The following is a 16567-nucleotide window of genomic DNA, read 5'->3' as shown; positions in this document are numbered from 1 at the left end:
TTAACTTTTTCCCTAAAAACAGGGAAAAAGTAAAGTTTTCAGTAAAATGTGGGGGGTTACAACCCCCCAAACCCCCAACAACGCCCCCACAACGTGGCGCGATGTCTATTAAGTAAAGTGGGGGGGTTCCCCCCCAACGCCCCCCCGTCGGAGCCCTAAAAACAGTAATTTTGAGGGGCGTGCGCCTCCATGCTGCGCTCAATTGTCTGGGCGCGCCTTTGTCCCGGCGCGCTTTTGACCTGACACCCAAAGATTCACAGTGTTCAATAACACCCAGTGAGACATTTTCAGAATGAGTCTCAATCTGAAAGGACTTTTTTTTTTTTTTTTTGTTTGCAATGTATGTATGCTCTTTAGTTTTCATTCTGCATCAGCTTGAAAAGCCCCAGCATCATAAATGATTCTGGAGGCCACTATGCTACCTTCCATGGGACACAAATGTTAAAATGATCAAAAGCCAATTGTGTGCATGAGCTTTGGAGAGCACCTGGGACCAACTGATACCTGAAGGTGAGAAGAACCTCTGAACAAGGAGCCTGGGGTGGTCCTCAGAGATCAACCCCACAGACTACTTGGGCAATTTTTACACTGGGCCCAACGGTGGGCATGAACGAGTTTGCAGGGAGCATAGGATCCCACCCTTTGAATAAGAAAGAAAATATGTTCCTATGTACAAAGCAAAGCATAAAATGTAAGCAAAGTATTGTGTGAGATGTATATAGCCACTCGTTCTATTATCTTGTGTGCAAATTTACTCACCTTGGGCCTGATTCTCAAAATGACGTCCCAATTATAGAGAGCGGTAGGCATCCTACCGATGTCTACTGGACCATTCGGAGTGTGTGTTTAAAAAAAAAAAAAGAAAAATAGATGAAGGACACCTACAATGTAGGCGTTTGCCTGCATACGGAGATGCCTAGGCACGCCTACTGATGCTTAAGGCTGGCCTGGGCGTGTTTTACGTTGACCGTGGTCTTAGGCATCTGTAGGCGTGCCTAGGCGCTTCTCATAGGCATGAGTCAGACGCCTTAAATGTAGGCCTGTAAAACGCTGGCCTATATTTAAGGCGTCTGCAGAAGAAAATAGACACGATTCTGGATGCAGCACCTACCGGTGATTGACACGCGGTAGGTGCCCGTTTTGCAGGCACCTACCACGGCAGGTGCCGTTTCCAGAATCAGGGCCCTTGTGCTTAAGTTTGCACGTGCACATGATAGCCTACTAGCAGTTATGCGCGAGATGCCTTTAATTAGGCCACAATTGGAGCTAGCAATCGATAATTGGTATTCGTTGCTGTTGATCTGCGCTAATTGGCACTAAGCTAAACTTATGCCTGAATCTGCACTTAGTCCCTGCTTTTGTAACGTTAGCACGCCATTGCAAGGGAGGGCATACATGTGGGAGGGGCATGTGCATGGAAGGGGCGTGTCTAGCCCTTACACCTGACTGTATAGAATGATTTCATTTATACATGCAACTGTTGCGTTTAGGAGCAAGCGCTTACACCAGCTATTGACACGCAGGGCTGGTTTAAGCTACGGATCAGGTGAGGCTGTAGACAAGGGTGTCGGCGCTAAAGGGCACAAACTGCCTGGGGCTGTGATGTCACTGGCTCATAAGTTAAACTAATTCCTCCTCCTCCTCCTCCCTCCTCTGACGCTACTGCTTGACACTGACGTTTGCCCTCCCTACTCATGGAGGCTGGCATACAAAGCCGCATCTTGCAGGGACCGGGCAGTAGCATCAGAGGAGGGAGGAGGAAACTGGCAAGGGGGGGGGGGCATGGAATGGAGGCAGTGCATGGACTGGTGTGTCATAATCTCTTGAGCTGGCCCTGTCGATATGGCATAAATGTTCACACTTAAACGTTGGCACCTAAATGTCGACTATGTAATCCTTTCCCTCTGTTTCCTCCTGGCTTCATGTTAGTTATGTTAAGATTAATCAAAGTAGAGAGAAAAAAAACCCATATGAATAAATGATTTAATTACTACCAAAATAAAGGAAAGAATCTCGGAATTGCCACTCCAAGGATCATAATACTATCATCCATATAAGGAATTGTGGCTAGGGTTTCTTTCATAGATCCAAAACCTTCATATATTAACTTGACTTATTCCGTCATTCATTTATAAATATATAACTTCACTACTCAATAATTTAAATTTTGATTTTTAACTTTTTTAGCTCTTTAAATTCAAAAACTGTGCAAATAGCATTAACATTAGTGCAAAAATGCAAAGTTGTGCAAAATAACTATGCAAAAGGCAAAATAACTTATATAAAAAAACTTTACAGCCTTAGCAAAGCACTTATCTTTCAGCTTGACATTAGCAGTAAAGCAGCATAGAAGTACCTCCGCTTTGAGCCCTGTGTATCACATCCAACGGGAACCCGTTTCGCCGCTTAGCCAGCGGCTTCCTCAGGGTTTATGAGAGCTACGGGTTTTAACGTTACCAATCAGTTTGTTATAGCACAGCTCTCTTTAGAAAATGGCGCTTAAATTAAAAAAATGCTTTGTTAATTTAAGCTAAAAAAGTTAAAAATCAAAATTTAAATTATTGAGTAGTGAAGTTATATATTTATAAATGAATGACGGAATAAGTCAAGTTAATATATGAAGGTTTTGGATCTATGAAAGAAACCCTAGCCACAATTCCTTATATGGATGATAGTATTATGATCCTTGGAGTGGCAATTCTGAGATTCTTTCCTTCATTTTGGTAGTAATTAAATCATTTATTCATATGGCTTTTTTTCTCTCTACTTTGATTAACCTTTTGTGGCTCTAAGATTACCTGTGGTTAATTTTTCTTTTTCATTATCTTTTTGATTAGTCTGTAATATCCCCATAGTTTTAGGTGGCATGTCATAAGCGCGTCGGTCATTTGCATGCCGACAATTGCATGTCCACACCTGCATGCAGGACGAAAACATACCACCGGTTCCGCCACTTTTACGCCTTACCTATAGCGTTCTGAGGGGATGTGTGGGGGGAACCCCCATTATACTTATAACCGCTCGCACTCCCACTGGGGGGGGGGGGAGGGGGCTACACTTAAAACTCCTGAACACTCCCGAATAGCGAGAGAATGGAAGTTTTCACTGTACCGGGGGTGGTTTCCCCCTTCCCAACCCCCACAATGGGAGTGTGAACAGTTATAAGTGTACTGGGGGGTTCCGTACCCCACCTCACCTCAGAACTCTAACAGTAAGGCATAAAAGCAGCAGAACCGGTGGCGTGCTTTTGTCCTGCACGCAGGTGTCGATGCGCTTTCGTCGGTGTACCTAGTTTTAATAGAGTTGTTTTCTTTTAAAATTTTACTGTAAATTGTTTAGATATCCATGATAGACGGTATATCAAGTAATAATAAAGTTGAAACTTATGCCAGTATTGTAGCATGGCAATTATACACGTGATTGCTCTTATAGAAGTTGCGCTTAAGCGGGATAGTCTAGAGCCTTATTTTATGCAGTCTTTCTTGAATTGACCCTATAATGCATTATACCTGGGCACTTTTTCTCAGAAAAGCTATGGTTTGGACACAGAGTGAGAGAAACCCTTTGAAAACAGCTCCTAATGCATTGCGACGTCTGATCCTCATTGTCTGTGCTCAGCATGGAAGTATAATATGATAATTTTCAAGGCCTCCCAGAAGCCCCTTCTTTGGGAGGGATGCTACCAGTTGGACATAGATGTCAGGATCTAACTGAGGAGACTATCCCAGCTACCCACAGGTACATCAGCAAGACCCTTCATCAGTCCGGTTTTCAGGATATCCACACTGAATATGCATTAGGACAGGGGTAGACAATTCCGGTCCTCGAGAGCCACAGGCAGGTCAGGTTTTCAGGATCTCCACCATGAATATGTATGAGATGGATTTGCATGCACTGCCTCCTTGAGATGCAACTCTCTCTCATGCATATTTATTGTGGATGTCCTGAAAACCCGACCTGGCTCCGGCTCTCAAGGACCGGAATTGCCTACCCCTGCATTAGGTTGATCTGCGTGGAATGGAGGCACCTCATGCAAACTTATCTAATCCATGTTCCGGCTTGATAAACACTGCCTTACATTAAGATCACGAATAGTGATTAGTCTGCAGACTTGGCTCTAGGAGGGGGGCTGGAAAGTAGGATGGGTAGAGTTGGAAGCTGAACCTCAAAGGAAAGTTGAAACAAGTCCATATCTGCTCAGCTTGATGACTAAAACACACCCCTGTTTTTCTAGCTTCATTCACCTCTGAGACCAGTTCCCGCAATAGCCGAAGTCGGATAGCATTACCCGACAGACCCAGCTCCTGACCTTTGCATTCCATTCCTGTGACCTTTGCCACTAGAGGATCAGTTCTGGATCTGGTGTCACCTGCTGGTTTGACTAATTTTTTGCTGTTAAACTTTTCCATAGTTTGGAATGGGGCCAAGGGAGTAGGGTTACAGTTTGGTGTGATTCCATTCTGTAGAGGGCCTCATGTCTTTGGAAGTGATTGGAAACCACAGCAATGGGTAGCATGCCCTTACACCCCCCCCCCCCCCAAATCCCCAGTGCCTCAAATATCCCAAATTTGCAAGTACATTCTGAGGATCCGTGCAGAGAGTATCGGAGCTTGGGCAGCCATGGTAAGGCTGCTCTGCACAAGACTCTGAAAGAAAACAGAATTAACTGAGTAGTCCTGCTTTGGTCACAGCAGGAGTTAAAGCACATACAGATTCATTACCTCTGTTGCAAAAATGCACTGTTCCGAGGGGTCTGGAATGATATAAATTGGGTGGTAGCCCCCTTCTTTAGGGTAACCGACAGGTGAGCTGCAGTGTCTCTGCTCAGACTTTTTACTGCAATAGAAAGAGTGAGGTGTGTTAGAATATATTCACAAAGGACTAGGAGCAGATAGAGAAATAGAGCTGCATCTGGCCTGACTTAACCCTAGGAGGGAAGGAAATGTATGGACAAGTGAAGGAGCAGGAGTGGAAAGGACAGCGGGAGCAGGAGAGAAGGAGGAAGAAGCAAGAACAGGGAGAAGTGGATAGGGTTACCATATGAGTCCAGAAAAACAGAGGACGGATTGAGACATCCCGATGTCTCAATCCGTCCTCCTTTCTCTGGAGCCATGTGGTAACCCTAAGAGGTGAAGGAGATGAGATGAGGAAATAAGAGCAGGAGAGAAATGAAGGAGCATAAAAGGAAAAGTGAGACAAGGCAAGAAGAGCAGGAGAGGAGAGGGACATGTAGGAATACTGGCTTTCTTTTGGCCAATAAGGGAGAGAGAATGAAAAGAAAAAAGAAAATGCAAGAAAAGAAGAAAGTGACATACACTAGGAAAGCAGAAGAGAGGTGAAATAAGGAGAGGGAAAAAAAGACAGTAAAGAAAGCCTGTGGATCAGATGACAACGGCGTGGGCGCAAACTCACTTCTCCTGCTTCTTTTTGCCAGCAGGTTGTCCCTCTGTGATGTTCCGCTCCAGGAGTTTCTGTTTGTAGTTGAACTTGTTACTGAGACAGTCTGTGCTGAACCGAGGCTCTTTGTTGGGTATCTTGAAACGCCCTGGTGCAATAAGAAAAGAATCCCTCTCCTTCAAGTTGTTAATCGTCTCCAGGCCACCCTTGCTGATCCCTTTTCCTTGCTTTTGGTTCATCCTTACTTGCCTGAGGACCAGAATGGCAGCACACACCATCAAAGCTAAAGTCACCAGCCCCAGGGCAAAGGAGATAGACAGGGCAACTGGGAATGAGTCGTCTGCTGCCTGGCGGCTTGGGGATGGGGTGGGGTCCTTGACCCTGAACTCACAGCTGGGGCCCATGAAGCCTGGAGGGCATTCGCACACGTGTCCTGAAAAATGTGTGTAACAGGTAGCACCATTGGAGCAAGGGTTGCTGCCGCAGGCATCCATGCGCACGCTGCAGTCTTTGCCGCCATAACCCAAGGTGCAGGAGCAGGTGTAGCTATTGATCCCATCCACACAGGTGCCGCCGTTGGCGCACGGGCTCCTTGCACAGTCATCGATGTTCAGCTCGCAACGGGAGCCATTGAAGCCAGCACGACATTTGCAAACCATACTCCGGCCCAGGTCCAAGCAGTGTCCGCCTAGGCCAAGACAAAAGCAAAGGAATTAAGTATACCTCTACAGCAGGCTTTCTGACGGACAGAGTATACAATACCAGGTCAGAAGAGTCTGGGGATTAGAAAGAATAGCATAATAGTTAGAGCAGCCTGGTTCAAATCCCACTGTTGCTCTTGTGATCTTGGACAAGTCACTTAACCCTCCGTCATTTCAGGCACACATTTAGATTGTAAGCCCTCCAGGAACAGAGAAATACCTGATTGTAAATTGCCTTGAGCTAGTATTAAAAAGGTGTTCGCTAAATCAAGATAGTAAATTGACCCAGAGATATGAAATAGGTTCCATGTTTAATGCTAAAATAATGCACAATCATGCATTTGGCCTGCAGAAGGCCGTGGGAGCAGTTCAGAATAGAGGGCAAGGTACTTCAGTGCTTGAAAGAAGAGCAGGACATGGGGGTGATCATATGTGATGATCTTAAGGTGAACAAACAGGTGGAAAAGATAACGGCAAAAGCTAGAAGAATGTCTGGACACGTAGGGAAAGGAATGACCAGCAGGAAAAAGGAAGTGATAGTACTTCTGTTTACGTTTCTGGTAAGACCTCATTTGCAGTAACGTGTACAGTTCTGGAGATATAACCAGAATGGAGTCAGTCCAGAAGGCAGTGGTCTTTGTTATAAAACATATGGAGAGAGACTTAAAAACATCAGTATTTATATTTGGGAAGAGAGGGGGGATATGAGGGAGACATGGTATAAATGTACAGGAGGATGAAGATGAAAGGGACAGACTCGAGAATAAGGGTGGTGAATTCATAGAAAAGCCTCCTGTGAAAGTGGTGGAGATGGAAATTTGTATCTGAATTCAAGAAAGTTTGGAACAAGTACCTAGGATCTCTAAGGGAGAGGAAGGGATAATAGATGGTAAGGATGGTAAAACTGAATAGGCCATATGTACTTTATCTGCTGTTATTTTTACTCTGTTTCTACATTTCTCTGTACCGAAGTATAAGCTATTTTGGGAAAGGACTCCACAGGTATGCGTATCCACTAGAACAGGGGTCCCCAAAGTCCCTCCTTGAGGGCCGCAATCCAGTCGGGTTTTCAGGATTTCCCCAATGAATATGCACGAGATCTATGTGCATGCACTGCTTTCAATGCATATTCATTGGGGAAACCCTGAAAACCCGACTGGATTGGGCCCTCAAGGAGGGAATTTGGGGACCCCTGCACTAGAAGGTCGGAGTTCTCTTTTCTATCCCTCAGAGCTTGAAATGATCGAATCATCTATAAAATACTTCTATTCATTTTCAAAATTAGACAGACAGGCTTTCCAGTTTTTCTAATCTGTTTTTGACACCCTACACTCCTTTGAGACCATTGAGATCCACCCAACAAAATCTTCTGGTTATTCCCACCTTCAGACAGATCACTTGCGATGTTACACATCCCTCTGTTTTCTCATTTATTGCCCCCACTCTTTGGAATGCTTCATCTTGTCACATCAAAATGTTTCCCTCCAGAACTTTGTCTCAACTATTTACAAACGCATTCAGCTAAATTAGGCACCACGCTCCTTCCAGGGGCAACCTGTGGGATACATGTAGACCTCCCCTTCCCTTTATCCTGCTATCTGTCTTGCCTTTCCTATCCAATATTGTACAATAGTTCATTATATTGTTCCCTCCCCCCCACTGATGAAGTCCCTGCTGTACTCGATTGCTCTTATTTAGATTGCAAACCGCTTATATGGCTTGCCCAATCAGCGGTCTAGTAAACCCTAAATAAATAAACTTGGAAATAAGGATAAATTACCTTACCTGCTAATTTGCTTTCCTTTAGTCCCTCCAGACCAGCACAGATGGGTATGTGCACTCTGACCCGCAGGTGGAGACGGAGAAAAATTAAACTGTGAATCCTGGCTATATACCAGCTGTGCAGTCCCTGAGCCAGCCAGCACATGAATAGCCAAGCAACCCACTAAATCAGGGGTCTCAAAGTCCCTCCTTGAGGGCCGCAATCCAGTCGGGTTTTCAGGATTTCCCCAATAAATATGCACGAGATCTATGTGCATGCACTGCTTTCAGTGCATATTCATTGGGGAAATCCTGAAAACCCGACTGGATTGTGGCCCTCAAGGAGGGACTTTGAGACCCCTGCACTAAATATACCAGCCACGCTTCCCTTCTAAAAGCTGATGAGGCCTAAGAAGGCAGGCTGACAAAATACGCCCTGCCATGCGCTGCTGCTCTGCAGCTGACTATCCTGCTGTCCACGGAGAACCTACGTTACAGGTAAGTAACTACACTTTACCGTCAAGCTCTAAGCGGTTTACAAAATAAAAATAATACAGCAGAATGAAAGGTTTTAATCACCTAAGTATCTGGAGAACAAGTACGTTTTCAGATGTCTCCTAAATAATTGGTAAGAGCAAGATGTCACGATTAGAGAAACTAAATCCGCATCCGGTAAAGTGGGAGGGTTCCCCCCCCACACCCCCTGTAGGAGCCCTTTAAAATAGTGCTTTTCTTCGGCGCGCCGTCAACCTTGCGCTCAGTTGTCAGCGCGCCGTTGTCTCGCGCGATTTAGTCCCGTCACCTTTTAGGTTTACACCCTTTAACCAATGGAAAGATAAACAATGCATGCGAATGTCTACAAAATCCTGAGTGGAGTAGAGCGGGTACAAGTGGATCGATTTTTCTAATGGAAAAGAGCAGGCCCCCCACCAGCTCTCCAGACTGACTGTCTGCCCAGCAGGAGAGAAGCCCAGTCGAGGCACTAAGAGCGATCGCCTAAGAGATGTGGGGGAAAGGGGAAGAGGGACCTGGCCACTCAGGTTTGGCACCCCCCAGGGCTAGAGAGCCCCCTTGGGCCTGAACCCCAGTACAGCGCAAATTTGGAACAAAAAGGGAAGTCGCAGTTGATATAGGTAACCAAAAACAATTCCCCTATTGGGCTGTAATTCTGTACCTGACTGGGGCTGCTTAGGTATGTCCATCACCTTCTGCAGACTGAGAGCAACTGGCTGTTTCAGGGACTGCACAGCTGGTACATAGCCAGGCATCTCAGTTTACAGTAGTTTTTCACGGTCTTTATCTGCTAGTCGGGGTGCACATACCCATCTGTGCTTGGTTGGTGACCTGTCAAATGCGTGCCCCGACAAATGCGCGCAGGACAAATGCAAGCACTGGATGGGAGGTGACCTGTCAAATGCACCCCAACAGTGGATACTATTTTGTCTCTTTGAGGGTAAGGTTTATCTGGAAGGCCCTGATTTGCTCAGACTCCTCAGGCTCCATCCCTTGGGAGGGGCCTGAGGAGTCTGAGCTAATCAGGGCCTTCCAGATATCAAGGTATGGCAGAAGAAAGTTATGGCTGAAGAAAGACTAAACAAATTGCAGCTCTACACTCTAGAGGAACGCAGGGAAAGGGGGGACATGATTGAGACATTTAAATACATCACAGGACGTGTCGAGGTGGAAGACGACATCTTCTTTCCCAAAGGACCCTCGGTCACAAGGGGGCACCCGCTCAAACTCAGAGGAGGGAAATTTAATGGTGACACCAGGAAGTATTTCTTCACAGAAAGGGTAGTAGATCACTGGAACAAGCTTCCAATGCAGGTGATCAAGGCCACCAGCGTGCTTGACTTTAAGAATAAATGGGACATACACGTGGGATCCCTACGAGGGTAGAGTTAAGGAACTGGGTCATTAGCACTCAGACTTAATGGGGTGGGTCAGAAGAGTGGGCAGACTTGATGGGCTATAGCCCTTTTCTGCCGTCATCTTTCTATGTTTCTATTCAGTCACGGGGCGCAATTGACGGGGCACCATTGTCCTGTGTGCAATTGTCGGGGCGCACTTGCCTGCATGGATTTGTCGGTGTACCGTGCTGGTCTGGAAGGACGCTATGGAAATAAATCTTCCTACCCATGTACTCAAATTTAAGATTTTACTTAAGACTCTTTTTTTTTTTTTTTTAAAGTTAGCCTATAAGATGTAGTGAGCAGGCACTCCCTTGGTGGTGGAATGACCAGTGGCACCGTAAATGTTCTCTATATTTGACCTTAAATAATTGTTGACTTGCCCTGTTTTATTTGGCATTCCATTCTTTTAAGGTATTATTTTAGCATAGATCTACCTGTCTAGTAAGTGCGGTATAAAAGAATAATAATATTAATATGCTTTGAATGATACACAAATAGCAGGGATCACTGTCGCCCCAGCCTGCCCACCTCAAGCTCCTACTCCAGGTTCCCTGGATCTGGGACGGACGATGCACAGATGTACTGTATGCATTGTATTCCCCTTGTTCTGACAATTTATGGTCAGGCAGAAGGCAGAAAGAGAAGTATCTCATGACTGCAGGTAGATGCTACAGTGCTTGTCACTTGTATAAAAGGGGGATCCTGTATGGCATGGAATTTCATTGTCCTTTGTACCCATTACATAGGGTTACCAGATGGCCGGAAAAACCCGGAAATGTCCTCTTTTTAGAGGACTATCCGGGTGCCTGGAGGGATTTCCAAAACCCGAAGTCCCTGAGCTTGGGGCCGGGTTTGGAGGCCCTCTGCACATGCGTGGATGTTGACGCGATGACGCCATATGCCCACCTACACGCGACATCATTATGTTGACGTGTGCAGAGGCCCTACGGACACGGCCCAGAGCTCGGGGAAGGAGACCGGAGGTTCGTGTGGGGGTGGAGCCGGGGGTGGTATGGGGTGGAGCTGGAGGCAGAATGGGGCGGGGCTGGAGCAGAATGGGGCGGGGCCAGGTGTCCTTTTTTAAAAGAGGAAATCGGGCAACCCTACTATTACTCAGTGTATTCCTCCATGGTGCTCTGCAGTCCGTCAACCCATATTTGGCATCAGAGAGAACAAAACTGATCTTTACCATTCAGGCAGGGGTTGTTGCTGCAGCGATCAATCTTCTTCTCGCAGTTGGAGCCATGGTAGCCTACAGGGCAGCGGCAGGTGTAGCCACCGCTGGGTTTCTCCACACAGGTGCCGCCATTGAAGCAAGGCCTGTCAGCACAGGTCATCGCGCTGATCTCACAATTCTTTCCATAGAAGCCTTGCGGGCAGGTGCACTTATAATCATTCTCCAGATCCTGGAAGAAAGACATAACCATTAATATAGTGAGGAGCAATTAATGGGCCACCAGTCAACATCATTGGACCACCAACCATCGGAATCCTCCAAATCCCACCTTTAGGGCTGAGAGCAATATCATGATCAGAAGCCTCAATTACTTAACATTTAAGAGCTAGAAATCATTACTAAGCCACTGGCCAATCAGCACCCAGCACTTCCCAACATTGGTGGGGGCTGTGGATTCTGCAGAGGCAGTATTTAAATCCCTGGCGGGTGTGAAATATTGGCCAATGCTTAACGGCATTACCTAATGGCCAGACTCAAGGTCCACATTAGAAGGACCCTTGGTTTGTGGGCTATAGCCAAGGAGTGCCACTATGATGGTTGGCCAAATTGGGAGGAAAATTTAAAAAAACAGGAGGAGGTGCTGCAGTAGATGTGAATGAAGGTTCAGTGACTCAGTTCCAGGAGAGAGATTTTAGCATAGTCCTGGATTTCTGCCAACCTCATCGTGATGCATTTTTGCAGGGATCCTCGAGTTTCACAACTCACAATGAATAAGTATGGGATTAATTTGCATCCACTGCTTCTATTGCATGCAAATAGATCTCATACATACTTATTGCGGAAATCCCAAAAACCAGGCTGGGTTGTGGACCTCTAGGACTGGATTTGAGGACCTCTGCACACTGGGATCATGAAGCATTGATTTCAGAGATCAAGGACTACAAATCCCACACTGCTTTGGGGTGTGCATATAAAATCAGGACTAGTCAAAAGGTCTCCCTCCTGGATCTGGGTAACTTGACAGTTCTGCTATATTCCCTAACAGCAAGTTCCCAATGCAGTCCTTGGAACATACCCAGAATGTCAGATTTTCAGGATAGCCACAATGAATATGCATGATGTAGATTTGCATATCCAGGAAGCATATTTATTGGACATATCCTGAAAATCCTACTGGTTTGAGAATTGCTGCCCTAGCACTTTGAGAATTACAAGCCAGTTTTAGTAGCTTCAACTACTTAACTTTTTATGTTTAAACAGTTTTTACTGATGACAACAAATAAAGCCAGAAGATCAATACAAACAGTGCAACTGTGTCATTCAAAATATTTTTCATACAGTGTAAATCCCCCTCCCCTTTCAACCTACCAGTGCGCAGCAAACCCACTGGTGAAGCACTTCCTCAAATAACCAAACATTACAGCAAGAACACATCTTCAGCTCCCCCACTCCCAACCCAACCCCTCCCCCCTCGATGGCACTCAGGTACTTAACTTTTTAAGAGCCATTCTCCTAGGACAAGAAAGTTGAGTCAGCCACATATGGGTGATGTCGCTGACAGTTCCCATCTATCAGATAAGCACTCCAATAGCACAGAGAAGTTTTTGTTTTTTTTAGCTTGTGTGGTACTTTGACCTCTCTGGGCATGCCGAGACACTTCCTCTTCCCCTTCCTTCTTCAGTCTATAGTTTCTATGTTCCTAACAGTCAGTTCGTCACACAGCTCTCCACCAAATCTTCTTCTCACCTCATGGAAATGCCAGAATCATCAAAGAAGTGTCCTGGCTGCAGGAAAAGAACGAGCACGCTGGATCCTCACGATTTATGCGTCCGCTGCCCGGATGCGACACATGAGGACCAGCCTTTCTTGCATTGTGGCCGCATGTCTCCATGCACATGCAAGCTCCGATGACAGGTGCTGAAGGATTTCCTCAAAAGGAGAGAAGCCCAGGAGAAATCCAGCACCTGGCAGGCAGACCGCAAGCCTACATCAGCGGCACCGTCAGCAGGGATCCCTCCATCAGAGAACCCATCTAGCGCATCTTCAGGCCTCGCGCTCCCCCCTCCCCCCATGTTCATACTTCACAAGCTCCAGATGTTGGCCATGATGGAAACTCCAATGGGAGGGGCCTGTACACATCAGCACTGACATCACCAATGATGCGGCCTACTCTGACACATCCTCCTGAAGGGGACAGAGAATCCCCGCAGCCAATGGAGACTTCCTGCTCACAGAAGACTCACAAATACTGGCAAAGTGCGGCAGCCTGGGCTCAGCAGACACCTACAGCCGGCAAAATGGGCTCATATAACATTCCACCAGATCTCCCAGGCACAGAACATTGCAACACAGCGGCAGAAGCCCACATAGGAGGCATCAGCACCATTCCTCCTCCTTTACCTCATGGCACAGCCGCAAATGCAACCATGGACATAGACACCCCTCCTTCACGACCTGGAAGAATGCAGCAGACATCTCTACAAATCCGCATTTTACGCATTTGAGACATCAGCTTGTACAGGAAGAACCTCCATCTCTGCCCAATGTATTGCTTAGCTCTGTGCAAGTTTCAAGTTTCAAGTTTATTTGGATTTGTTTAATCGCTTTATCTAAATTCAAAGCGATGTACAAAGTAAAATTAAAATTACAAATTAAAATGATACAGATTAAGAATGTGGACGAAACAGACAAAACTTATTTAACAATACTAGAAACAATTATGGTAAGGGAGGGAATGAAGTTACATTTTCATAAAAAGAGGGGTAAAACATTTAGGGAAAGTACATAAGGCTGGGGGGAAAACCTATTCTTGAAGTTATTTTATCGTGAAATTATTGTTGACTTATAAAGGCATCAATAAATAAAAAAGATTTCAGATTACTTTTAAATTTTTCTAGGTTAGATTCTTGTCTTAGATAGTAAGGTAATGAATTCCAGGTTTGTGGTGCGGTCACAGAGAAAATGTATTGACGTCGTGTATTTATAATTTTAAGAGATGGGATTGTTAACAGATGTTGATCTGTTGATCTGAGAGTCCTATTCGTTATGTAAGGGATTAGAAGATTATAGATAAAGGCTGGAGTTTTAAAAGATAAAGATTTGAAAGTAAGTAGGCTAAGTTTGTAGATGATTCTATGAGCAACGGGAAGCCAATGAGCTTCCTTAAGGAGTGGAGTTACATGATCGAATTTTTTTGCTTTGAAGATAAGCTTAACGGCAGTGTTTTGTATAATCTGTAAGCGTTTAATTTCCTTTTGGGCTATGCCTTTGAACAAAGCGTTACAGTAATCTATCTTTGAGATAATGAGTGAGTGGATGAGAATGTTAAGGGAATTATTATTGAGGAACTGTGCTACAGATCGAATTTGGCGAAGCCTAAAAAAAGATGATGATATAACATAGCTGATATGGTTATGAAAGGAAAGTTTGTGGTCAAAAATAACTCCTAATATTTTAATATTAATTACCTCTTGTAGTGGATGATCTTTAATAGTAATCGGGAATTTGAGTTTAGGATTGTCATTCCACGAGGACCTCCACAAACCCCTCCAAGAAAAATTGCACAACCCTCCAAACCCTGGCCACTGATGGTCTGGAAAGGGCTGCACACTCCAGAAGATACAGAAGAGCTATCTCTGCAAGCCCACCTGCCCCCCCCCCAGGCAATACTCGACAGCGCTTCACTGGCAGCAGTCCAACTGCCCTCGCTCACAACTCCTATGCAAACAAGAGATGCCCAAGAGACAGGGGTCCATAGAGGTAAACCAACACCCCAAAGCAGAATCAGAGCCTTTGACTGCCCACCAGGGTCACACATCCCAGTGGGGGGCTGAATCAGATTTTTTGTGAATGCCTAGACCAAGATCACCACCAACCAGTGGGTCCTGAACATCATCAATTGCCCAATCCTGGACCCATGCATAAACAAATGCTTCCACAAGGAATGCTTCCACATGCACTCACTGGGAACAGTTCTACCATTACTACAACCCAACGACTGGCTAGCCACCCTAGATTTGCAGGAGGCATACATACATGTACCAATACGCCCATCCCAGAGAAAATACCTCCGCTTCAAGATTCAGAACAAACACTTCCAATACAAAGAGTCCTTCCATTCGGACTCTCGACATCACCAAGGGTATTCACGAAATGCATTGCAGTGGCAGCGGCACATCTCTGCCTCCAGATAGTCTGCATACACCCCTAGCTCGACAACTGGCTGATAGTAGGACACTCACCTCAAGAGATGCAAGCCTCACTAAGGGCCACCATCACCCTCCTGCAGGACCTGGGATTCCTCATAAACTACAAGAAGTCCCACCTAAAGTCAACGCAAACACTCACATTTATTGGAGCAGACATCAACACCAGTGAGACCAAGGCCTTCCTGCCAGTCAAGTGCACCAACACCATGACCATCCTTGCCCAAAGTATCTCATCCTCCAGCTCAACATGGCCACTTAGTGGCACAGTGGCAGCAATCTTCATGGTCCAACACACCAGATTACACATGAGACCTCTGTTGACGAAGCCGCTGACAGCCTGAGTCCCAATACACCAATCCATTTGCAAAGCACTGGCATGGTGGATGAACGGAGACAACATATTAAAGGGGAAACTATTCAGACTACCCCCAAGCCAACTAGTCATCACCATGGACACCTCCAAATATGGATAGAGGCACATCTTCTCCATCTTCACACAGGGGGCACATGGTCCCCTCAAGCTACATCACTCCATATCAACATCCTGGAACTCAGGGGCTAGGAACAACCTGAAGAAGGAAAGAGACATGCAAAGGAAAGGGGAAGTGCCTATGCATGTCCAAAGGGGTCCCAGCACTACACAAGCTCAGAGAAAAAAAGACCCCTCTCTGAGCTACTGGAGCGCTTATCTGACAAATTGGAACTGTCGGTGACATCACCCATATGTGGCTGACTTATCCTGCAGTCCACGGAGGACCCCCCATTACAGGTAAGTAACTACACTTAATCCACCCTGCATTCCTCAACAGTAAGAACCATAAGCCACTGCTGGATTCATAGTAAATCAGTACTTTCCATTCTCTATCACTAGTAACTACTGTATAAACCACTGCCATATATCAGCCAATAAGTGTACTCCATTCCCCAACATGCTCAAGAACTAAACCATCAACAGCCAATCAATGCCTTCTATGTTATAGGACTCGACCAATCGTGGTCCTCAACTTCAACTTCTGCATATGGTATAGTCAGGGTTGGTTTAACCATTAGGCAGACTAGGTAGTCACCTAGAGTGGCAAAAAGCAGCTGGAATCAAAGCAAAAATAATAGGTCTTGACAGCAACTGTATATTTTTAGCTACAAAAGAGGTGGGCAATTTTCAAATAAACTATGTACCCAGTTAATTGTCTTTTAGGATCTGCCCTCATTATGATATCTATGCTTCAAAACCAGGACTAATCAGGTTCAATCACTGATTTTCAGTGGCATTATCTGGATAATACCACTGAAAATCATTGCTGATTGCAATGACACTATCTGAATAGCACTGGGGTGATCCATGGATGGAAGAAGGGTGGTTCCTGGAGTTATGTAGATGGAGAGCTGAATATCGATACTGTACTAATTGGA

General features: G+C 45.6%; 1 protein-coding gene across 1 annotated transcript in view; it reads right to left on the bottom strand.

The window, feature by feature from the left end:
* DLL3 (delta like canonical Notch ligand 3) overlaps positions 1 to 16567 on the bottom strand; it is a 101386-nt gene that overhangs the window by 11747 nt on the left and 73072 nt on the right. The window contains exons 6-8 of the mRNA XM_033953878.1: positions 10962 to 11178; positions 5413 to 6085; positions 4722 to 4836 (exon numbers count right to left, since the gene is read on the bottom strand). Coding sequence (XP_033809769.1) covers positions 4722 to 4836; positions 5413 to 6085; positions 10962 to 11178 — 1005 coding nt within the window. The remainder of the gene's footprint in view (positions 1 to 4721; positions 4837 to 5412; positions 6086 to 10961; positions 11179 to 16567) is intronic.

This window comes from Geotrypetes seraphini, chromosome 8, assembly GCF_902459505.1.
Source record: "Geotrypetes seraphini chromosome 8, aGeoSer1.1, whole genome shotgun sequence".
Taxonomy (NCBI): domain Eukaryota; kingdom Metazoa; phylum Chordata; class Amphibia; order Gymnophiona; family Dermophiidae; genus Geotrypetes; species Geotrypetes seraphini.
The sequence above is the reverse complement of the archived record's forward strand: the minus strand, read 5'-3'. Positions and strand labels throughout refer to the sequence as shown.